We start from the raw sequence: 24,411 nt of genomic DNA on the forward strand, positions 1-24,411 counted from the left end.
ATCCGACCTGTTGCTTCCGACTAGTGAAACGATCGAAAATGAACCAAGTGTTAGGGGATGGGGAAAAAATTATACGATATTTGATAAGGTTGTGACAGTGTGTAAATATTGATAAGCGAGTCGCGCGGAAAGAGGCGCTCTCTACCCATAAGAAGGGGGTGGCATCTTGTCAAGTGTATCAGATAGCTGCTTTGGAACGATAATTGTATTTGCTCAGGAAGATTGATAACGATCGAATGGTAATACACTGGACCATTGTTTTCTAGTAATGATTGTTGATTTAACTTATCAAAAAAAGGGAAATCATTGCGTAAATCGCGACAAACTTTTAATTAACGATTTGTTTTAGTTAGGATGTGCCTATCGTGTTTGGTGATATATTAACAGACTATTTCGTATCATTATGTTACTTTGTTCGTATAAAAGTTGATAAATTGCGTTGTAACAATAAATGTAGTCTCACAAAATGCACAAGCTGTATGTAGAACATCGCACTATGATACTCAGTTGGTGTGGAGTGAGTAGATGATGCTCATTGAACCGATCTGTTTCGTTGCTCCTACGGCTACATTTACGCTGGGATTAATTATGGAATCCTGTCGCTAGTGGGCAATCATGCCCAAGCACGGTAGAGGTTTCGTCGGCGATGAGCGGTTCGGAGATTCCGGAGAATATCCTGTTCGAAGCGCGTAATATGCTCAACCAATGGAGCGTTATAACTCAACCTTACATATGCGTACAGTTAATTGGAGGTTGAAGAGTGTGTAGGTCGTGGATCGACACAGCCAATGGAATGCAACTATCGTTCGAGGTTACAGGCAATAGAATGGAGCAAAATTTGCGCCCTGTGTCTCGGGGTTGATTAGATAAGCTTGTGATATGTGTGAGGTACAGTTAAACATAGGCATACGCCTCATTAGCGGTAGCTGTACGAGTATTCGCCACGTACAAGCGTGGGAAACTAAATAGATGCAGCAAACTGCAACCAATACACGACTGTGGGTGGTGGTTAGAAATTACGTTCATTCACTTGAATTAGTACCAACATTTCAATTATCACCCCTCGACGCTCGAGCCAACACAACCAACACAATCATATGGGTATGGGTGATTGTGTGATTGTGTGCCTGTCTACGTCCAGCGATCTCACACCGAGCGCGTTTGCACATGTTGCATCTGCATCCGTTATGTATTACATCGCGCATCATCGACCAGCGACTCGCTGCCGTACGTCCAACCTCCGCCCCGGTCGGTTGGATTGGGTTTGACACGAACACTTCTACCTTGACGTCGCACGTCGGCGGCACTGATTTGCTTTAATTGCTTTGCATTTTGAGCGGTTAGCAGATTTTAAATTTAGATAAAGTGCCCTGCTCGATGCTGTTCGCGGATGCATAGGGCTAGAACACGGACAGACACCACCGCACTGCACTGTTAGTGTTGTTGCCGGTTAGTGTTAGCTAAGCGCCTGGGAAAGCCTTCGATTCTAGGTCAATGTATTTTTCTTTTATTCAGTGTTGTTACTATCTATCACCATGAGAAGGGTGCATGGGTGTTATTTGTCAAGTTTACTAGCGATATAAAAGCGGCATAAAAATAGACGAGCAGATAACGCATTCCACACATATGCTGCTATGAAAATGCTATAAAAATGCCTTGAAATCATAGGTTTAAAATGGTTGCTACATGTTTTGGGAATCTTGACAGACAAGCAACATAATTAACTCATTCCTAATAAACAAACTAATTACTTATACCAGGATTTTGATTGTTTCTCGCTATAGATACTTCTAAAAAGTCCAATGAATGTAATCCTCTGGACGTGGTGAATGTAGGAGGATGCGATAGAACGCCGACAAACAGAAAAAAAGAAATTTCCCCCACGGGTGGTAGCCTATAATGCTTCCAGTGAGAGCGGAGGAAGCGGAGTCCAGGATGCAGTCCGTCTGACGGCACTGGGAAAAATGCACCGATCAAGTGAGACATGAAAAGCGAAAACCCACGACGAACGTTTGCCGGTTGCCTTTCAGTCCCCAGCAAATCCTTGTATTTGTGTTGTGATTCTGAAAGGAGCGACACTCAACTCGGTGTTAGTTCCCGTCGTGTAAAGCAACAGCTGAAAGCTTTGTGCGTTGGTTGTTTTGTGAAACAAAGAGAATGAAAATTTATGCTTCACTTTGCGGCAGACTCTACACCACTGCGTTCACCACGGCAGCTTTTGCTGTTACGTTTTCTTTTAAGGGCTGCTGCAGCAACACCAGCGTTTAAATTGCCGTCCGTTAAGCCGTGGCACGGTGGTTACGGGATGATTAAGAATAAAAAAAAGTTATGTCCTCAGCCACTCATTTGTTCGGGGCACCAAGTTAGCGCTGTGGACACACTGTTACGGACAGCTGTGGCTATGGTGAGCCATTGGCAAGGGGACAGACAGATAAAAGTATTATACAATTTACAACGCAGCATTTAATTGCCTGACATACGATGAATCAGTGTTATTACTGTTAATCTTGGTCTGTCGGCTACCGCTCTGCGCCCCCGGTGAATCAGACGATCCGATGTAAGGATTACTTCCGATCGTTAGTGAACGGGGAACAGGATGGTACGAATTGGGCAAGATTTTTAAAAGTTACATAGTTTTTGTAATAGTTAACATGTTCACAATCCATCGTATGTTACAGAAACTTCTGAATTTGGAATTTGCATAATTATACGTATTGTTGGCTTTAATACCACTATCTTCGGTATCTTTGGATGTCTCTAACAAGAGCATGTGTATGTGTTTATGTGGTTCAATAATAGCTGAAATATCGTTCAACTTTCTTTTCATAAGCTGAAATATCAATATGTTCTTATATTTGATATGCATAGCTAAAAATAAGTTCTTAAAAAGTATCAATATCACCAATGGTAAACTATATTTTTGTCTTATGTCCTACTTTTTTCCAGAACCACTAGTGAATCGATATGCATCGCGTAGGAAATCTGTGTTTGCGGAAACATACGATCCTGAAAATGACGACGAAGACGAGGGTGCCCGAGCAATCTTTCCCAAAACGGACGAACAGCGAGCCCGGTTGTGTGATTCAGTCAAAAACATTCTCCTTTTCCGATCGCTGGATAAAGAACAGGTATGTTTAGCTATAACACGTTATACTGGATATGTTTCTTGAGGTTTCCTTTTTTAAATCTTAAAAAAAAAGGGCATGATGACGCCCTTAACGTCGATTTTACATTTTGTCAGAAGTGTGTAAAATATAAAAATCCGGATATAAATCAATTTCCAATCTAATATTGTGTGGATTAAATTTCAAAGTACCAAGCGTGCCCAGTACAAATATTCCAAGCTCGTATAAAATCTGCACTGACCGTTCTAAAAGGTTTTTTTTTTAACCTGTATTGATTATCATGTTCAAGCGAATAATTTACGCTTTGAAGCTGAGGTAAAAAACAAATTTCATGGGTGACCGGTGATACCGTCGCTTCCAGTGCGTTATCGCAGGACATTTTACGACCAATCTTTTACTTCGCCTCGGAAACTTTTTCAATTACAATCTTTATGACTACCTGGCTTGCAAAGAGCACGAGGCGCAAGATGATCGAATTGTATCTGCGATAGGAGGTTCTATGGAGAGTCTAAGGTAATACCGTATCTCTCGACAGTGTCCAGACCGCTTCCATTCCATTTTGTCTATGTGTCGTTCGTGGCGTCGGTTCCTGGCTGGTTGAAGATTGGTCGGCTTATAATATATGCAATTTTAATGGACAAAGTTACTAACTGCCTAATGGAGTTTGTCGTACGTCCATCCAGGGCAACCGAGTTGACGGAAATCTAGTTTATTGGCCGTCAAATGTCGTAATAGGGTTTCGTTTCATTACTGTAGTCCAGTCTTTAGCGCTGGAACATCCCTGTGGGCACTTAGCACAGTACAATAATAACATGTTTGACCGATTTTCTGCTGATTGTGAATAATTTCTAACAAAAATAATGCTTGTGTATCGGACGTCAGTTGAACCATGACATGTAATATGTATTTTTGCTTCGTTTCAGATGAACGAGGTTCTGGATGCGATGTTCGAAAAGATAGTTCAAGCTAAAGACTACATCATCAAGCAGGGTGACGATGGCGACAACTTTTACGTCATAGAATCGTAAGTAGAAAAGAAGCGAAGAATATATTTTTGGGGTAAGAAAATGTATGAATGCATGAATGAATGAAATATGATGATTATTTCTACAGCGGCATCTATAATGCATACGTAGGCGAAGACCAAAAGCACATACATACGTATGATAACAGAGGAAGCTTCGGTGAGCTGGCTTTGCTGTACAACATGCCAAGGTAAGTGTCGTTAGTGAAGTAGTATGTAAATCAATCCATGATTATGCTCTTCACAATTATCCATTACTACACACAGGGCCGCGACCATTCAAGCCGTAACTGATGGAAAATTGTGGGCAATGGATCGTCAAACATTCCGAAGAATTTTGCTTAAATCTGCATTCCGGAAACGGAAAATGTATGAAGCACTTCTGGACGCTGTTCCGATGTTGAAGGCACTGCAGGTAATGCAATGGTGTAGTGGTATAACCGTGTCGCAAAATTTACAACAAGTTTGGTTTGTTTATACTTTTTTTTATTAAAGAACTATGAACGGATGAATTTGGCTGATGCTCTGATACCTCAAACATATACTAAAGGCGACCGAATTATCAAGCAAGGTACGTAGAATAGATTTTTATATACGTATATTATATATGTGTTTTATACGTAGCGCTACCAGTGCACATACTGACGATGGTTTTACTTGCTTTCCAGGCGATGCTGCCGACGGCATGTACTTTATTGAGGATGGTAAAGTGTCCATTCGCATCCAGCAGGATGCAGGCGAGGTAGAAATTTCCAATTTAGAAAAGGGAGGATACTTTGGCGAGCTGGCACTTGTGACACATAGGCCACGGGCCGCTTCCGCATACGCAGTCGACAATGTAAAAGTGGCATGTGAGTATTGTTTGAAGAGTTTACCCTGAACTGCAGCGCAATCTAGCACGGCGGTTAGCAGCAAATAGAAGAGAGAATTTCTATGTGGCTAGTGATTGCAAGGCATGAAAATTAGATTATCGATTGCTATTAACTTCCTAGGATGGTTGTTTGTGTGAAGTAGTGCTTCAGCTTCAACAATGCCTCTTTAATATTGTGTTGGTAGCAGCGGTTCTGTTGTTTTTATTTAACATTGCATTAATTGTTTCTTTTTTTTAATATTTTTGCATGATGGTTTTCATTTACATATTCCGTTCAATTCCATGTGTGACGCGTGTGTTTCTCTTCAAACTCCTGCAAAACGGGACCCGTTCCACATCACACACAAACACGCACATGCATAATTAATTTTACTCACATCGGCACACACTCATTTAATTTCACTCCGATCACAAACACAAATTTAATCCTTTTCAATCGTCATAAACTTCAATTGATAACTGACAATTTTAATGATTCGGCACTTTAAACGATTACAGTTTTGGAGACAGAATGTTTTGAACGATTACTCGGAAACTGTATCGATGTGTTGCTCCGCAGTATGCAGCATTATCGTTACGTTGATGATGCGGTTTATGAAATGATTCGAGAGGCCTGCCAAAGAGCTTAAATCGTTCAGATAATATGTTTGCTGTATTTTCATGTTCTATGCGGAGAATCATTCTAATACTTTCAACTGAGACTCACTAATGATTTCGTCATAGCTGCTAATATGATTTGTAATCATAATTGTCATGGTCAAAATTGTCATTTTATTTTTGATATTATTTTCAATTTAAACGCGATACGGCCAGGCCGTTCCAATGAAATAAAGAAAAGAAATTGACGTACTAAAATAAATATTAATTCTAACCTACAATACTTATTCTAATGCATTTGTCGTGTTCAAAACAGAGTATTTGTAACGTTATATATTAACATTATAGTAACTTGAAACAAAAGCAGAAATTTTTTATCTAGTCTATCCAGTCGTTACGGTCTGACGGGTGTTTAAAATTTGTTTTGCTATATGGAGTGTTTTAAGTCATAATCTTGTTTCCATCCATCCATTACCGAATATGGAATCATTGATTTTTCATTTTCGTTGACTGCTTGGCTGGTTGCTTCAGCGAGTAAACCCATTTAAGGGTGTTTTTCTTTTGTTGAGGACCTAGTTGTTCTCACTGCATCAATGGCGTTGTTTGAAAGAAAACACAAGAAACCAAAGACTTGGTTAAAATTAAGAATTAAAAATGTTTATTTAAATTTTTTTTACTTGAAATTTCATACTGACGTCCAGTAGAAATTTTCTTTCTGTCGGTTGAATCTAACTCAATCGCAACTGTACGAGTATTAGTACTCGTTGTAACTTTAATAAAATAGGAAAACACACGAAACATCACATCATACCATGCTATACTCACACTCTATATATAATAACACTCACTAACATTGTCGCCATAATTTGCCGGAAAAGGTAAGCGTTAAGCATTTACTTTTTTTTTATCACCATTGGTTCCTAAATCAATATGTATTGCATTGATTTGAATTCACAAAAAAACAGTATAGTATTGTAAGTAGTACGTAAGAATGCACTGACTGTTGATTGGTTTACTATGTTATTTGAAAAATTCACTCTTGTGTGTAGTATAAAACAGTTCTGTAATATTTTCCTCTTACCCAACATTTCAGATGTATAACGTCGTGTATGAAATTTCTTCAGAATTATAATTATGCTCCTATTGCTTTAAATTTCAGTTTTGGATGTGGACGCATTTGAACGTTTGCTCGGACCGTGCATGAATATCATGAAGCGCAACATTGGGGACTATGAAACGCAGCTAGTTAAAATTTTCGGCAGCAAAAACAACATTACCGACATCCGATAAAGCGTTGCTTGCCAGGAACTTATGAAGAAGGGAATGCTATGCAACTAGAAATATACGCTGCAAAAAAAAACTCTGTTAAACTGTACGACCCATGCTATCGAGAAAGATCGAGTGACAAAAAGCGCCATAATTTTAGATGGAAATATCTTTTGGACTTGAGATGTAAAGCTGTTGTTAAGCAAGTTTGCATAGTGAAGAAGAAAAGCGAGAAAAGCAAGCAAGTTCTCGTAGCTTTCCCCCCCAACTGTACGGATGGAGACCGATGGGTTAAAAAAACCGAGCATTGAAAAGAGAGCCTACCTGCCACTTAATCCAAATTACATCACATTGCGAGCAGCAACGCATAGATAATGTTACTTGATACTTGAAACCAAATTAGCTGCCGCTCGTGATTGTGAAGCACAAAAAGCATCGACCGAGCGGCAATACACGAGGGAAGAAAGCATTGCCATTGTAAACGAAAGCAAAATTCGGTAACAAGCGATCTTTAGGTTTTGTAGCGACGCTGATTGATCAACAAACAACGCGACGGACTTGAAGGTAGAGGGGATGATAAAGATATAGAGTAAACATATTTTTTGCTGAAAGGATAAAAAAAAGAGATACATATTCGAAAAAATCACCACCGCTGCCGTATGCATCAGATACAAGCAAATAAGTGAAATGCATCATGATGAAGAAGTAGTAAGACCACATGCATGCATGCTCTTTAGCCGGATTGATCTGATGCGCAAAGTATATTTAAAGTAATGTGTAGAGTCTGTTGTGGACGGCGTGATTTTGCGTGACTTCTTATCTGTATTATAGCGGACATAGCTATAAAGCTAAGCTCTGATGCTGGATATTCAGATCACGACAAGCTGCTGGTCGAGAAGAAGAGGCGTGTGTGTGTGTGTATGTGTAGTGAGTAAGTTACATCGTGAACATGTATCTAGGATTTATGATATAACATGGAAATATTTTTTCTTACTCATTATGTCGTGTTGCTCGATATAGTAATCATAAACCGGTTGAACTGTGTGTATGTTAAGCAGCTATTCAAAATCAGTTGAAATGAAGCGGCAGGAAAACCCGTTTGTATCAGGAACGCAAGCGCGCATTAACGGTTGGGTTTTTGGCCTCAGTTCAGGTAGTGTGTTGTGTTGTTGTTTCCTTGTATGCTAATTTATTTGTACGGTTTTTGTGTTATTTATTGTACTAAAAAAGTGGAAGAGAAACAAAATGTGAACGAATCACACGCGCGCGCTGGTTTACCGCTGGTTGGATGTCAATCATAGGATTGTTAAATTAGTATTATTTTTCAATGATGGCCAACAATAAGAGATGATGAACGGACTGTAACGGCGTTTCATGGTGTAAAAATAATAAAAAAAGCAAGTAATGGAATGATTTCTTTGCAACTTACTGTTGGCGAAAATGCAGTACAATGCAGCCTGTGCATCCGTTACAACATCAGTGGCTGCGTACCAACTAATTCTGTTAGAAACACATAATGAATGAGACGTATCGATTATAATGGCCACCATATTGCACACACGACACGTATCATATAGCATCCACATGCGATTATAAACATGCCATAAAACGAAATAAAATAGCTAGTAAGCAGTAATACTTGTAATGTGAGGAAGCGTATTATGGTGAAAGCAAAAATATGGTAGCACAATGCATCCAGCTGCGTAGGTTCGCTTACTAGAAAAACAATTGAAATTAATATCATATTATGTATGGATTTTTTTTCGGCAACGAGTGTTGCAGTTCCCGACTTGTTATATGATGGAGACGTGTAAAGAAATATGTTTCAAACAGGCGTCTTCAATTTACATTGTATTATTTTGGCAATTATTTTCATGTTTTAGCGTTTGACAGGACGATTTCATGGGAAGAATACTTCACCAAAAATTGACACAACAGTTACTGACGGTGTTTGTGCGCTTGTTTGATTCTTGTTTTTTTTCTTGGTCTTTTTTGGAAATAGGAGCACAATATGTAAAATGCATAATATGTACAAGGAAGGATAAAACGAGTGACGGATATTATGATATTAGTATTTTTATGGGTCACTATAGCGGACAGTTGCTCCCATACCCTTAACAAGTATGAAGTTTGCAAAGGAATGGGTTCACACACAAACACTTTTCAGCGACATTTACAAATATATACTCTAAAAAGCGTTTTCGAAGAATCTCTCACCAACACACGGGATTTATAATGTTTTTTTTATTTTTACATCTACAATCTCCCGCCCCTCCCTTCCGTTGTGCTTTTTCTACAAAACCTTTCTTAATGCGCTTTGAACGGTTTCAAGTAGCACAGAACACAGCCAACGCGTCCTAATGAATCAACACATAAAAACGGATATAATCAAACAAGCAGCAGCGAGTATGGAGTATTGATTTGAATTTTGCATGTTTTGTTTTACCATTCAACATATCATGTGGTAGCATTTGTACACGATGCATATTAATGAGAAGGAACAACATTTTGGCCCTATTTCCCGGAATTCATACCGCATCAAATCTTACCAGCGCCTTGGGATGGGTCCTATGTAAACCGTATGCTATGTATGTCCCGATGGCCATATACAGGGCGCCGTGTATATGGCATATTAGTGTAGGCATCAATCGTAGAGATGTGAGACGAAAACGCTCGGACAGCAGAGTTCCCAGGGTTGCGCGCGTTCAACTGCTCTTATAAACGAATTGATAATAGAATGCTGTGCAATCTTACTGAAACAAGAACCAAATATTTCCTACAACCCTCCCCCCTGCGGGCGAGCTTTTTTGACAAACAGCCCCAACACAATCGTAAAAGTAAACGTAGTAAATGGATCTATCTCTATCGCAACACCCGCGTCTGTAACTGTCCACAGTACCTCTTGAAGAATGAAAACTAAAATCAGCGCTAAACGTAAAAAAAAAGATCAAAAGAAGGCAGATGAAGATGAGGTGGTGAAATCATAAATATAAAAAAAAACAAAACAAAAAAAAAAAGCTTAACGAAGAAGATATTGTGCAAAACCAGAAATCCTGAGGAGTGTAGGAGTGGAAATGTAAACAAATAATAAAACTCGTTGACATCTTAAATGTGCCCTTTTATCCAAGAGATGATATACACATACACATAAAATGAGATGAAATATCCTTAATCTTACTTAGTCGCACGACACAACAAACAAGGCTACGACACGCAAGCAAAGCAAGCAAGCAAGCAGTTACGTTCTTATAAAATTGGTAGAACTCTGTGTTCCCACAAAGTGGCTGAGAACGAACAATGGCCAAGAAAGGGAAGGGTAGAAATGTTTGTGCTCGCGCGCGTGTTTGTATCAGTGCGAAGGAAAAGTTGAAAAGTTATGCCTGAGGCATTCGGTAAGCGGGAGAAATAGGGAAAGTATTTTCGATCTTCTACACTTCTAGTATGTTTTTTTTTAAATTTCGTTAGGTATATGAAGAGCTTATAATGAAGAAGGAGTGGTGAAGAAAAATAATCAGACGTATCTTGCAATATGCAGCAGCTGTGCGTGTCTCAGTGACATTCAAATGTGACGATGTGTATGTTTTGCGAGTCCGGATGAAAAGGCAGTGAGTGCCCCATTATCAGTTACGCAGAGATCATTATGTGTGCACAATGTGAGGAATGTGAATCAGCCATGCTTTTTTTTTGTATCCAATTCTTCAAAATAGTCAAACAGCATGGAACTAATAGTGCGAAAGCAGCGCGCTCGAGAAAGCACAACACCGCACAGTGTGAAGCATTGAGGCATTGTGTGGTTCGTTTTTGTTTTTCCCACACAGAAGGCAACATGCACAATCGGTGCAATAAACAATATAATTACACTGCTTCCCAGTGCAGCAAAGTCCATGCAGCAAAATTGATCGCCATGTGTGGTGAGCTAGAAAGGTTTGGCGCATATTTAGCACCGGGTGCAAAACAATTGTTCCATCATAAAGAGAGCGCTGCACGGAAAATGCTGGTCATTTTCGTTTTTAGCGTTGTTTAGTTAATTACTAATTTTACGACCCATTTAATGGTTGAAGCATCTTCGGCTAGCGTTATGTTTCGTAGAATGGAAAACGTTCAAATTATCCGTAGCTTTTTGGTAGTATCCTTCGTATGATTGTTTTGCTTAGTTTTACGTTTATCACGAGTAAAAAGTTTGGCGCATAGAAAAAAAAACGAAAAGAAAAAATAAAACTCACAAATGTTATATTGTAATGTAGGTTATGTGCAGCTTTTACTTCAAACTTAAATGATAAGTTAATATAAAAAACGCGAGTTGCTTTTCTCCTGTAGAGTTTGATTTCTATATCAAGGTATGTAGGGAAAAGGTCAAATATTAAATTGAACACCCTTACTTGAACGAAACTGATTGGTTTACGTGAAGAAAAAATGTAGGCTCTCCACCAACAATGCATCCCCCCGCATTGAAAGTTTTTTTTCTTACATTCACTTATATATTAATGTTGTTATTTCGTTTGTATCTTTTCTACTTTCCGGTAAAGATGAAAAGTGACGTAAAATTCCATTTTGCTAAAAATTATCAGCAGTGGCTCTATGCTTCCCCTAAACGCGTGAATAAAAACCTACATAAATCGGAACCGGAATTGGTTTACAAATGCCACTACTTCTTACTTGCTTATGTGTGTACGATTCGGTACGTTCGGAGAGGAAGAAATGTAGCAAAAAAAAAGGAAAAAATAAACAAAAACACATAACACATGAATCAAGTGTAGTTAACAGCATGATTTCGTTAACGGTACGATCTTTACGTTGCTAATTTTAAAGACAGAAAAGGAAATCACTGAAGCAAAACAACAAAACCAACAACACAACATATGCGTAACAAAACAAATGAAAATCAAGAAAACAATGAAAATTAACAAAAAAAAAAAAACCAAAACAAAAACATGTTGCTGTCTCGTTAATGAAGGTGTCGTATTTAATGAAATAAAAAGAAATAAAAATGAAAGTAGAAACAAATCATACCGCCAATGTGTACAAAGCCCTTACTGTGTATGTTTCGATTAAATTGATGCAAGAAAGTGTGACAATGATGACATATTTTAATAACGCGTAACACACAGCGTTGTTTCAGAGATACAGAAACTACAGAAACAGAAACAGAAGAGGGAAGACCTCTCCCGTAGTGTGGGCTGATTATCCAAACACTTGGTATCAATAAGTCGGTGAGCCATACGGTGACCGGCATAATTTGGTCTTTAATTTTTGTATTGATGATTATTATTTTTTAATTATTAACTCATTATCATTTGCTTTAATGATACTTTCAATCAGTATTGCGTTCTTTTGGGAGATTCCCTAAGGTGATTCTTTCTCTGGTCTATCTCCAGCGGTGACGACTACAAGAGACCAGATTAGTCCAGAATAGGATGGACCCAAACAGCGGTACAACGCCCTAAAGTTCATGAGGATCGCGAACCTTAGGCGCCATGTTGGTGATGATTGCTAATACTTTGCTGGCCCACCGACACAGCTAGCGTCTCCAGGTGTATGCTGTACAGCCAACAAGCCGTGTCTCTTTTATTAATTTTATAGAAGTTTAGAGTCTTTAAGACATCATTTTGCGGTATTTGGCTACATGCGAAAGTTACGAAGTCTGTGTATTTGAGCAAAACCCTGACGGGAGATAAACTTGACGAAACACGATCGTGTGTTCGTTTAGCTGGGACTCTCTCGAAGTAACGCTCGGGATGAGAGGAGCGGCTCTTGGAAGCTTCTAGAGCCCCTAATGACATGCCTAATACACATATTATAAACATGGGTGCATTAGTTTTGAAAAAAATTCTTCTTTGTACAAACCGGTAAATATCAAAACCAGATCGGCAATCGGTTAGGATATGGCGAACCGTGATGTCAACGCCATTGAAGCTGTAGGCACTCTGGACTAGTTCTGTCTAGGAGATAAGAGAGTGAAAAGCAGCTGGAATCGAGAGTTTCCCATGGTACGATGTTGTGCTTGATGGTGCGATGTTTGGTGCTGTATTCTAGGCGAAGTAGTGTATTTTAGACTGCTCGTGTTGGTGAATCGGATGGCATCTCGGCGTGAAACGGTGTTGTGTTGTTCGACTGAACAGAGAAGAACCTTCATTGGCAAGTTGGTTATCTTGTCGTCAAGGGGCTATATGTGAGGATTTTTGGAGATGCCGTGCCCGTGATCCGCTATCCCTAGCAGATGGACTGAATGATCTATAGTAGCTGGTGGTTGATAATGAGTTAAAATTCGATGTTAGCTCTGATGATAAGGGCATTTTTGTTGATTCGTTTTTTAAGAATCTGACCTGCAGCTGCTACGATTCTATTTGTGACTATGAGGCGAAAAAGATATAGTTTTCGCAGAGGGACCCAGCCGTGGCGATGCCAAAATCGCGCTTGATCAAACCCATTAACGATGGTTATTGACTAGTTGCTCGAGCAGGTCAGTAAACCGTTAACATCGTGATCAAGAATGATGACTGAAGATGCCATACTTAAACTAGCATTGCTTTCGTTGTAGTATGATGGAACTTTATACAGGAAAAAATGTGTTAAACCAAACAAAACTTACAAGACTCACAATGGAGACGCCTAGTACATTTTGATCTGCTGTTAGTGGTGTTGGAAATTTGGTTGGTAACAAAGGGCCTTACGCGTTCTGGAACGACCAACATCAATTACAATAAATTAAATAACTTCAACAAAATTCGCGTAATATAACAATAATCTTATTGCTCACAAATTTAAAGTATGAGGAGGTGAAGGCAGGTCGTTCAACATCAAACAAAAATTCACAATGGAGACGCCTAGTACTTATGATCAGCTGTTATTAAGCAAAAAGTCAAACAACTTTGTAATAACGCCACCGCAGTTGCCCCCATGTTAGTCACAATTTTTCGGGGATCTTTGAGATTGCTTGTTTACCCCGCCCTTTTGGAAAACCTCGTGGTTATTTTCGGTACACAAAAAAGGCGACAAATCAAACGCGTCTACCTATCACGGTATCATATCACTTTGCGCCAAGGCAAAAATTTTCGAGCTGCTCATGTACGAGCCTCTTCTTGTTGCTGCCTCGAACTATCTTAGCTCCGCTCAGACCATCGACCAGACCCATCGATGCAGGCCTTTAAATCGATGCGATTTATAAGGACATCAAGCCGTCTTTCGACTGTGTTCCGCATTCGTTGCTGCTCGCTTAGCTACAGGTTGTTGGTCTTCCGGGTCAAATGCTGAACTGACCCGGACCCGGTCCTACATCACCGACCGTTCGTATCGTGTGAAGATGGGGGACCAAACCTCTCGAAGCATCAACGGGGCTTCAGGAGAGCCAGAAGGGAGCAACATTGGTCCGCTTCTCTTCGTGATGTTCTTGAACGATGTCACAGGTGTGCTTCCTCTTGATAGCCAACTGCTTTACGCGGATGACGCGAAATTGTACCTTCCGATACGTAACCAGCTCAGAACAGTTGGTTATGTATGAAGATCAGCTGCATCTCCAGAATGCTCTCAGTGCGTTATAATTCTGGTGCTGTACGAATGGCTTGGAGGCATGCGTCAATAAGTGCCACCGTCAATCCGTGGTGTGATGGTCCAAATCGGCACGCTCGCTGGCTCGCCTAGAATCCATCCAGACATTTTGACATTTTGTCCCAGGTCTACTTGACCATCGCATCGATTCGCCGGCGCTGCTCTCTGAAATCAACATTTAGTCCCCGGTGCAAGGCGCTCCGTGCTCCGTCAAGAAGTGATCCGTCAAGATCACTTCTTGACGTAGCGGAACGTCGTACTCGTTTTGGCGCCTCTGATCCGTTCCTCGTCATGTGCCGTGTATTCAACGCCGTGTGTGATCGTTTTGAACCGGACCTGTCGTGCTCTGCGTTCCTTAATTGTAAACGTACAGTGCGACCCTTTACTTATTTCTTCATTTTAAGTATGACATCCAAACTCTAAACATAAAACGTCAAAAAAAAACGCTTCAAGTGAGCCACATATGGTCTGTAAAATTTAATAAAAGAAAATAAGTAATGAATTATTATTATACACTTTAGTATTATATTGTTTACAATTAATTATACAGCGATGACGGTCTTCATACAGGATTGGAGTTCAACTCCCATCCGGAGCATGGCCTCGTAGTGTGGACTGACTAACCAACTACGTGGTATCGGGTAATCTAGTAAGCCGTTCGATGGTCGGAGTGACCTAGAAGGTCGTTAAATCAAGAAGAACAAGTATTAATTATACATCACACTACAATAAATAGTTACAAGCGGATAGATGGGTTTTGTTTGTTAATAGCTGTTAAAAAAACTTTTTATTTATTTAACGCCGCATGTGGAGGCTAATTACAAATTGCGCAAGGCATTTAATCCTTGGATTTTACCTTACCCCGGCAACACTTCTTCTTCTTCTTCTTCTTGGTCTGCTCAGGATTGAGCACATGGCCAGGTCTCCAATCAGTTTCTAGGAAACTCAGTCTAGGGCTGTAGTCTTCCATCCACGGCTGCATCCGATCTCCAATAGGTTTGACTTACCCACCTGACTCAGTCAACGACCTCATCACGTGCCCCAGACAACAGCTACCAAACAGCTCAGCTAGCTCGTGGTTCATTCTCCTTCGCCACACGCCCTGTTCGCACACACCGCCAAAGATAGTCCTTAGCACCCGCCGTTAGAAAATGGCGAGTGCATTGGCGTCCTCCGTTAGCATAGGCACACTTAGTTGTATTGAATAGATTTATTAAGTATGATGGTTTGGTTATTCCGGTTGAACCTGCTCTGGTGATTGTTTTTACTATAAATAAAGAACTTTAGCAATACGGCCTGGCCGTTCTATATTAATAAAAAATAAATGAATAAAGAATTTCAATAAAATTTATCTTAATTCAATTGCTAATTTTAATCTTGATGAATTTCTAATGGCGTTTTTCTCCCGTTTTACCAAAACAATATTTTCCTTTATTCAAAAATTTCAACATTTTGTGCTTTAAGTGGTTTTTAAATTTTTTGTAAACCTCATGGATATAAGATTCTCATGTTCAGCTTTGTTCTTAGATCAAAACCTTTATCCAGATAATGGAAATCCAAAACGATTTTCCTGGTAACTTCTGGCCCTTTGTCACATTCATCCGCACCCACTGTGAATTGGGCGAAAATTTTCGAAATAGCCGACAGATATTTCTCTGTCGGCATGTTTTCGAAAATTTACTCACTTGCGCATGCGCCGTTGTTTGGCAAGACTTTAGTTGTTTATGAGAAGGCAAGACGCTGACCTGCAGCGTTGACTGCATATCCCACATTATAGTTACAATTGTGAAGCATAAAAGTGTTCTGAGAGGTTTCTGAGCAGTGTTTAATATGGCAAGTAAGAAAATTATAGAACGTGCCAGAGCCGCTCTACTCGACACCGACGATCTTCAGTTCGACGAAGATAGCGAAATTGAGGATGAAGAATACACCGATGAAGAGAATGATGATGAGAATGGAGACGAAAATGTAGCATCAAAAAATGGTGAAAATGATACAGACCAACACGAAAAGGAAGGTGAAAAGGTGTTAGCGACCAAGTCCGATAAGAAGGTAATGTTGTACTGTGAAATGGTGTAAATGGTTGGACATAATATCAAACGTGACGCATTTTTCATAGGACCAACCCAAAGGCAAGAAATCATCCAAGGGCGTTGGTAAGAAGGTAAAGGGTTTTATTAACGCCGCAGCGGATCCATTCGGTGAGTCATCGTGGTTTTAGCCGGTAGCGCATGGTCACTCGAGATTCTTCAATCCACATTTTTATTGTAGGCATTCGAAAAACCGATTGGAAGTTCGGCTTAAATCTAGGCTTCCAGGCATCGAGCCAGAAAGATCGTGGCGAGAAAGGAACGGATGATAACGATGGAAATCCCAGTAATACGGTGAGTGGTGAGCGGTCTAGTGTTGTGCCAATATCACCCGATGCGAAGCGACTTAAAATTGTAAGTAATTTAGGTCCATTAATAAGCTGCGATACTGTTCAGCGTTTTCTTTCCTATTTCACAGTTGGAAAAAGAAAATGTGTCGCTGGAAAAGCTGGCCAACAAATATCTCGATGGTACGGAAAGGTTAATCGTCGTAAATCGCCGGCACTAATGTTCTTCTCTTTCAGGATGCATCCAATTGAGGCAAAAAGTTGCCGAATTTTCTAAGGTATGTTTGGATGGTAAAAACGATTTAAGCAAGTACATTAATTATGAATATTACAACAGGTGGAGGAACAGCTCACTGCGGCGCAAGCTGATAAGGATATTCTCAAAGCAGGTGCGTATGCTGTTATGTCTCGGGTCAGGCAAGTACCATAACCTTTACACGTGTTTTTTTGCTTCAGAATTGCTTCAACTTAAAAAACTTCATCAAGACTCCAAATTGAATGCGGAAACACAAAACACGAAACATCGGAACGAAGTAACGCGACTGAATTCAGAGCTAAATCTTGCTAACGAATCACTCGAAAAGGTAAAATGAATCAAAGACAATTGGTAATGAATGTAATTGAACTAAAAGAGCTAACTTTCTTTTTTGTTAGCAGATGAGAATAACGAATGAAAAGCAATTGAACGAAATGGGTCGATTGAAAAAAGGCAAGTAAAGTAAAGTAGTAGTGGTACGATACAGTACATATAAAGCAAAAAGTATGAAACTTTTTTGTAGAGTTGGAAACTATGGCAAACGAAAAAAAGGACTTGGTAAAACAATTCGAAAATACGGAAACATCTCTGCGCTCGGAAGTGAAGCAACTAAAAGAGGGCTTGCAAAAGGCAGAACAGGAAAAAGCCGCACAAGCTGAGCTTATTCTTGAGGTACGTAATTTTAAAATGAGTAACAATGTGCTTAGTACTTGTAGATAACTCTATCGATCTACTTTTAGATTCAAGCTAACACGCAAAAGGCAGAAGCCCAGATCAGTGCATCCAACACAAAGAACATGGAACTTGAACAAAAACTGCGAGCGACAGTAAATGAAAGAAACAGCAGCAACTCACTGTTAGAATCGTCCAGAGCAAAAATAGTGGAGCTGAAACGTGCGATACAGATGTAAGAACATATGCCTTTACATGTAATAGAAATATCGCTGCTTCAATTTAAGCGTTATTTTATTCCCAGCCTGGAATCGGATGCCTCTACAACGACTACGGCTCAAACTCAAAGTGGTGGAACGTTCTCCTGTCCCATATGTGGCGCACAGTTCAGCAGCTTGGCGAATATGCAGCTCCACGCAGAGGATTGCGATGGGTGAATGCGATGTGCTCGATTATATCGGTGAATCCCGTGGGAGTACTTTTGAACGCTTTTACCTTTACAGTGTTACAGTCTGTGAACCTTTTTATTGTTTAATAACTCAAAACGACACCCTCACATGCACTACCGTCTTTTAGAATTTCTTTCTTTCGAATATTAGTTTGATGTTACATTACCTCAAGTGATCGAAACTACTTATAGCGTTAATAAAACCACGAGAACAAGGTTAAGGTTAGTGCTTCAGGTAGTTGTGAGTGGCGCCATCTATTGGTGAGAAGTTTCGTCAGTTAAAAACAAATGAGTTTCTAAGATTTTTACAAGTGGTGTTGGGATTTGTGTTGGGAAAGTGTTCCTCCCTCACGAATACTGAAACGTAATTTCCATTGATTTCTGTTAGGTTACGATATTGCAATATTGGAAATTGGAAATAATTTCTTAACTTGATGCTGCATGTTCCATCCAACCGATTACATATACATGCGCAACTGTAAAATTTGGTCTAAGTAAAATATGGACCTATACGTTGAAAAAACGGATTAAAATGTCATACAAAAATGAGTTTATTTTAAAATCAAAATGTCAAATTAAAATGTCATACGGAGATTGGATTTAAATGTCAAATGGGTGGTGGGAAGGAGATTCAATCAACCCAAACCCAACCAAAACGAACGGGGCAAAACAGCGTGTGTCTTGCTCTAAATCGTCTAGCTCACTTGTTTACACTTATGTACGAGTATTCTGTGACGTCATGATCTTTGGATTTGCCGTAACCGTACGATTCTGTGTTTCGTTCACACTCGTATAACTGTTTCATTCGCACTTACAGACGAGATAGGCCGAGCAATGTTTGTTTGCCAACGATATCGATGTTGTGTCTAGATCGTATCGATGCATTGGTTTTACATTTCGCTCAAACTCGTATGTCATTCCTCTCGCACTCACGGACAGTATAGACGGAGTAAATTTTTGTTCTGAAAGGTATCGATACATGTGTGTATACGCCGGGTGTTTTCCCTTGCTTGCACTGCTATACCTCACACACAAACGCATACATACACGCCTCGTACCTTTAAACGCGTAACCGTCTGAAATCACGCCAGACGGCGGAGTAAGTGAAAGCGAAAAAAATATTCTGGTGCCATGAAGTTTGTAACTCTTTGATATTAGAAGAAACATATATTTTTTAAATACAGGAAAAATCATTATCTCACAAAGTATTTAGTTGTTCAGTTCAGTTTTAATAGGTGTTTATTTCTTGGGTGTTGGTCCAGCTGAGAGATCTTTGTAAAATAGTGTTATTTGAAAGTGTTGTTACCGTTTTTGTAATGGCTGACTTAAAACGTCTGCGCAAATCTGGCATGTTTTATCGCCAAGCTGCAAAGTATATGGCGCTGGAACCTACGGGAAAGGATAATCAGGATGCAGGACCAAGCCAACCATGTTAGTTGACTTTATTACACAAGTTTAACGAATATAAAGTTCGATTACATCGTAGTGTTATTGTTATATTATTATTTACAACATACCCAAAATATAGCCACGAGCAATTTAAACCATGAAATGCAGCGCACATCGCCAACCCCAGAACAAAGTCCAGTACCAAATATGAACCAGACCGAAGAAGAATATGTCGAATTGGCTGACTACATCGATTGCTGTTCTTCCTGTGAGATGAGAATGAAATCAACACTGACGATACGTTCAATCAAATTATCGATAAAATGTCAATAGTTGATGGAATTCGTTACTGCGCGCTTTCCACCAACGCGTCGCATAGCTCCATAAACATAATTTGAAAGCTTTTTAAAAAAGCCAACGTTAAAGTTCCTTTAACCGCTAAAACTTTTCTGTGGACAAATCGGAATCCTTCGACGGACTTTAGTACTAACAAAGTAGTTAATACAATTTTTCCCACGTTAACATACCTTTTGCAATTGGAACAGTATTTTCCTTTCCAGTGTCAGTAGCTAACGCACAATATTTCAATATATTTATAAAAAGCTGTTTAAACCATACAAAATGCAATTTGAATGCTACCTTTCGATCGATCCTTGACAAATTGGTTGTACTCAGATGAAAACGTCATATCATCTGTTTCTTTGTCCAGCGGCATTTTGCTTAAATAGTAAAAGATGATAATGAATAAAGGCGATGCATTACATCACGGTCCACCACGACGATTCTTAACAAAACCATGGATCATTGAAACTCAACAATGATATTCATTATAGTTTGCTAGTTTTGCATTTACCAAATACAAATACAAGAATGTACACAAAAAACACATTTTCTTTAACTTGCGATCCTATATAGCGCATGTAAAACAAAACCTACTCCGATCCACACTAGATTATCACGACTAAAAAGGACCATCGCATCACCGCCGCAGCAAATCATATGGTAAATATGCATTATACACTAATAATCACAGTTCAATTCTCACTTCTCCTGCTCACCTCTAGATATCCAGAAAAAACAGTACTGCATATTTCAATCTCTTCTCTCTACAGTTCAATTCTCACTTCTCCTGCTCACCTCTAGATATCCAGAAAAAACAGTACTGCATATTTCAATCTCTCCTCTACACACAGGCTCAAAAGCAGCTACCTTGATCCATAAGAGAAACAGAGCAAAAAGCATGGAAGAACGAACAAGCAGTGCGAAAGAGAAAAAAACAGCATACACAAATCAATTTTTTTGCACATCTTCTGACGTCAAAAATTTTGTGACGTCATAATTTGTGGTAAACAAAATTGCCCCATCCGTTTCTGACTACGGGGCAATTATCGTGGCAAAAGTAGGGCCCCATTTTAGCCCCATTCTTGCAACGACTTTACCTATTTTGTTGTGCTTGGGAACACAACAAAATAGGTAAAGTCGTTGCAAGAATGGGGCTAAAATGGGGCCCTACTTTTGCCACGATAATTGCCCCGTAGTCAGAAACGGATGGGGCAATTTTGTTTACCACAAATTATGACGTCACAAAATTTTTGACGTCAGAAGATGTGCAAAAAAATTGATTTGTGTATGCTGTTTTTTTCTCTTTCGCACTGCTTGTTCGTTCTTCCATGCTTTTTGCTCTGTTTCTCTTATGGATCAAGGTAGCTGCTTTTGAGCCTGTGTGTAGAGGAGAGATTGAAATATGCAGTACTGTTTTTTCTGGATATCTAGAGGTGAGCAGGAGAAGTGAGAATTGAACTGTAGAGAGAAGAGATTGAAATATGCAGTACTGTTTTTTCTGGATATCTAGAGGTGAGCAGGAGAAGTGAGAATTGAACTGTGATTATTAGTGTATAATGCATATTTACCATATGATTTGCTGCGGCGGTGATGCGATGGTCCTTTTTAGTCGTGATAATCTAGTGTGGATCGGAGTAGGTTTTGTTTTACATGCGCTATATAGGATCGCAAGTTAAAGAAAATGTGTTTTTTGTGTACATTCTTGTATTTGTATTTGGTAAATGCAAAACTAGCAAACTATAATGAATATCATTGTTGAGTTTCAATGATCCATGGTTTTGTTAAGAATCGTCGTGGTGGACCGTGATGTAATGCATCGCCTTTATTCATTATCATCTTTTACTATTTAAGCAAAATGCCGCTGGACAAAGAAACAGATGATATGACGTTTTCATCTGAGTACAACCAATTTGTCAAGGATCGATCGAAAGGTAGCATTCAAATTGCATTTTGTATGGTTTAAACAGCTTTTTATAAATATATTGAAATATTGTGCGTTAGCTACTGACACTGGAAAGGAAAATACTGTTCCAATTGCAAAAGGTATGTTAACGTGGGAAAAATTGTATTAACTACTTTGTTAGTACTAAAGTCCGTCGAAGGATTCCGATTTGTCCACAGAAAAGTTTTAGCGGTTAAAGGAACTTTAACGTTGGCTTTTTTAAAAAGCTTTCAAATTATGTTTATGGAGCTATGCGACGCGTTGGTGGAAAGCGCGCAGTAACGAATTCCATCAACTATTGACATTTTATCGATAATTTGATTGAACGTATCGTCAGTGTTGATTTCATTCTCATCTCACAGGAAGAACAGCAATCGATGTAGTCAGCCAATTCGACATATTCTTCTTCGGTCTGGTTCATATTTGGTACTGGACTTTGTTCTGGGGTTGGCGATGTGCGCTGCATTTCATGGTTTAAATTGCTCGTGGCTATATTTTGGGTATGTTGTAAATAATAATATAACAATAACACTACGATGTAATCGAACTTTATATTCGTTAAACTTGTGTAATAAAGTCAACTAACATGGTTGGCTTGGTCCTGCATCCTGATTATCCTTTCCCGTAGGTTCCAGCGCCATATACTTTGCAGCTTGGCGATAAAACATGCCAGATTTGCGCAGACGTTTTAAGTCAGCCATTACAAAAACGGTAACAACACTTTCAAATAACACTATTTTACAAAGATCTCTCAGCTGGACCAACACCCAAGAAATAAACACCTATTAAAACTGAACTGAACAACTAAATACTTTGTGAGATAATGATTTTTCCTGTATTTAAAAAATATATGTTTCTTCTAATATCAAAGAGTTACAAACTTCATGGCACCAGAATATTTTTTTCGCTTTCACTTACTCCGCCGTCTGGCGTGATTTCAGACGGTTACGCGTTTAAAGGTACGAGGCGTGTATGTATGCGTTTGTGTGTGAGGTATAGCAGTGCAAGCAAGGGAAAACACCCGGCGTATACACACATGTATCGATACCTTTCAGAACAAAAATTTACTCCGTCTATACTGTCCGTGAGTGCGAGAGGAATGACATACGAGTTTGAGCGAAATGTAAAACCAATGCATCGATACGATCTAGACACAACATCGATATCGTTGGCAAACAAACATTGCTCGGCCTATCTCGTCTGTAAGTGCGAATGAAACAGTTATACGAGTGTGAACGAAACACAGAATCGTACGGTTACGGCAAATCCAAAGATCATGACTTCACAGAATACTCGTACATAAGTGTAAACAAGTGAGCTAGACGATTTAGAGCAAGACACACGCTGTTTTGCCCCGTTCGTTTTGGTTGGGAAGTAAAGCATATTTGTTAGGAGTTTCCTTATGTGTTTGTTAATACTTTATTATTATTATTTCTTCTTACTTCGGTGTGTTGACGAAAAGCATAAGCTCGGCGGGCGTTTCTGGTCATAGGTGAGATGAAAAAGCGGGTGTGCGGGTAAGTGGCCGATCAACACAAGGATGAGTAGGTTGAGGATACGCAGAAGGTTTTTCAGTCTGAGCAGTCTGAGCTCATCGGTGAGATGCTAAAGGGAGTGATTGGATGTTGGCTGACCAAGGTTGAAGTTCTTCAATCTAAGCATTATCAATACAGATAGTCGGTTCCTTGGAAACACCGACGATAAGGAGTTGAAGAGTGCGAAGACCGCTGTCCACAACAAGGCATTAAAATTGTCATCAGAGTTCAACGCTCAGAATATACAGGACGAGGCATTTAAACCCACAATAGGAAGTTTTAGTACCCACCAGCCAGATGAAGGACAACGGGCTTCGCCTACTCGAAACCCATGACCATTCCTACATGATCTGCTTGCAGCACACACCGCAGACATATTTCCAGATAGACCACGTTCTCATTGATGGAAGGCGTTTCTCGGATGTTATCGACGTAAGGAAATATAGAGGAGCAAACGTCGATTCAGTTCATTTCCTGGTTTTGATAAAGTTCTACAACAGAAACTTTAGATCGGCTGAGGTAAGCTACGCTTCAGCGCACGAAGACTCGGCAGAATGTGGAAAACTGAGAACGCAGCAGATCCGAATCTTCCAGGACAAAAGCAACTGCTGCTACGACTGCCAGCTTGACGTTGATGAGGTGCACCCGCCATCCGTGAACGAATTCATCAGTGCCTAACAGATGAAATGTAACAAATCAGCTGACAACGATGAGCTGGCAGCCGAACTGTTCAAGATGGGTCCAGAGAGGCTTGTCGCCATCATGCATCGGCTGATTGTTAAGATTTGGGATCAGGAAGAATTACCGGACGATTGGAAACTGGGTGTCATACACCCGGTGTACAAAAAGGGCCACAGGTTGGACTGTGCTAACTTCCGGGCCATCACAGTCCTGAATGCTGCCTGTGAGATACTGTCCCGAACACTCTTCTGCAGAATGGAGCCCCTTGCTACAGATTTCGTCGAAAGCTATCAAGCTGGATTTGTTGGAAGCAAATCGATAACCGACCAAATTTTTACTCC

General features: G+C 39.7%; 2 protein-coding genes across 3 annotated transcripts in view; both read left to right on the forward strand.

Annotated features, from left to right (window-relative positions):
• LOC126562467 (cAMP-dependent protein kinase type II regulatory subunit) overlaps positions 1-6,922 on the forward strand; it is a 32,431-nt gene extending 25,509 nt beyond the window's left edge. The window contains exons 3-9 of one of the 2 annotated variants that reach the window (XM_050218979.1): positions 2,947-3,128; positions 4,049-4,149; positions 4,239-4,340; positions 4,417-4,564; positions 4,645-4,720; positions 4,818-5,000; positions 6,777-6,922. In XM_050218979.1, the coding sequence (XP_050074936.1) occupies positions 2,947-3,128; positions 4,049-4,149; positions 4,239-4,340; positions 4,417-4,564; positions 4,645-4,720; positions 4,818-5,000; positions 6,777-6,907 (923 nt within the window). In that variant the 3' untranslated portion in view covers positions 6,908-6,922. Of the gene's footprint in view, positions 1-2,946; positions 3,129-4,048; positions 4,150-4,238; positions 4,341-4,416; positions 4,565-4,644; positions 4,721-4,817; positions 5,001-5,518; positions 5,663-6,776 lie in introns of those variants that run through there. The other variant, XM_050218980.1, reaches the window with a different exon arrangement.
• A 9,336-nt stretch (positions 6,923-16,258) lies between these two features.
• Positions 16,259-18,170, forward strand: LOC126562534 (tropomyosin-like). Its single transcript, XM_050219078.1, has 11 exons — positions 16,259-16,480; positions 16,548-16,629; positions 16,700-16,872; positions 16,937-16,988; positions 17,043-17,083; positions 17,143-17,194; positions 17,262-17,389; positions 17,463-17,514; positions 17,585-17,733; positions 17,802-17,968; positions 18,038-18,170. Exons 1-11 carry the CDS (start codon positions 16,259-16,261, stop codon positions 18,168-18,170), a joined length of 1,251 nt encoding a protein of 416 aa, XP_050075035.1.
• Positions 18,171-24,411: the final 6,241 nt, after the last annotated feature.

The sequence above is a fragment of the Anopheles maculipalpis genome, chromosome 3RL (assembly GCF_943734695.1).
Source record: "Anopheles maculipalpis chromosome 3RL, idAnoMacuDA_375_x, whole genome shotgun sequence".
NCBI classification, from domain to species: domain Eukaryota; kingdom Metazoa; phylum Arthropoda; class Insecta; order Diptera; family Culicidae; genus Anopheles; species Anopheles maculipalpis.